At 45.1% G+C, this 630-nt stretch overlaps 1 protein-coding gene across 1 annotated transcript; it reads left to right on the forward strand.

The window, feature by feature from the left end:
* Positions 1 to 6: 6 nt before the first annotated feature.
* Positions 7 to 622, forward strand: LOC107735104 (adaptin ear-binding coat-associated protein 1-like; the record flags this gene model as incomplete). The annotated part of the gene is made up of 3 exons (XM_016546902.1): positions 7 to 133; positions 282 to 372; positions 456 to 622. Coding segments are annotated over exons 1-3 (379 nt in total), but the record flags the coding sequence as incomplete, so codon positions are not given.
* Positions 623 to 630: the final 8 nt, after the last annotated feature.

Raw genomic sequence — 630 nt, forward strand, 5'->3', positions numbered from 1 at the left:
GTGTGTGTACTAATGTGTGTGTGTTCAGGCGAGCTGTTCGCTCAGGCTCCGGTGGATCAGTATCCAGGGATCGTGGTGGAGGCCGTCACTGACTCCAGCAGGTACTTCGTCATCAGGATTGAAGATGGAAACGGTTTGTGAGATTCTGTGTTTAAACCCTGATTTACAAACCATAAGCAGCTACATTTAACAGTAAAAATGCATAAAGATTTTTTAAAATATAAAAAATTTACAATACCATTATTTTCTATAATTATTTTTGTTATAAACACTTTCATCAGTTTCTTCAGGGCGTCATGCGTTCATCGGCATCGGTTTCGCCGATCGCGGCGATTCGTTTGATTTCAACGTGGCGTTACAGGATCATTTTAAGTGAGTCGTTCAGTCTGACCTTTGACCTGCATGATAACCATGTTTCCTTTGCTGTTGTCATCGTCCCCTCTGTCCCGTCACAGGTGGGTGAAACAGGAAAGTGAATTAGCCCGACAGGAAGCGGCTCAGGTTTCAGCGCCAAAGCTGGACTTGGGCTTCAAAGAGGGTCAGACCATCAAGATCAACATCGGGGTGAGAGAGAACCACACACTTCACACACTCACACACACACACACACACTCACACACACACTCACTC

The sequence above is a fragment of the Sinocyclocheilus rhinocerous genome, unplaced genomic scaffold (genome assembly GCF_001515625.1).
Source record: "Sinocyclocheilus rhinocerous isolate Xijiao unplaced genomic scaffold, SAMN03320098_v1.1 C35784129, whole genome shotgun sequence".
NCBI classification, from domain to species: Eukaryota; Metazoa; Chordata; class Actinopteri; order Cypriniformes; family Cyprinidae; genus Sinocyclocheilus; species Sinocyclocheilus rhinocerous.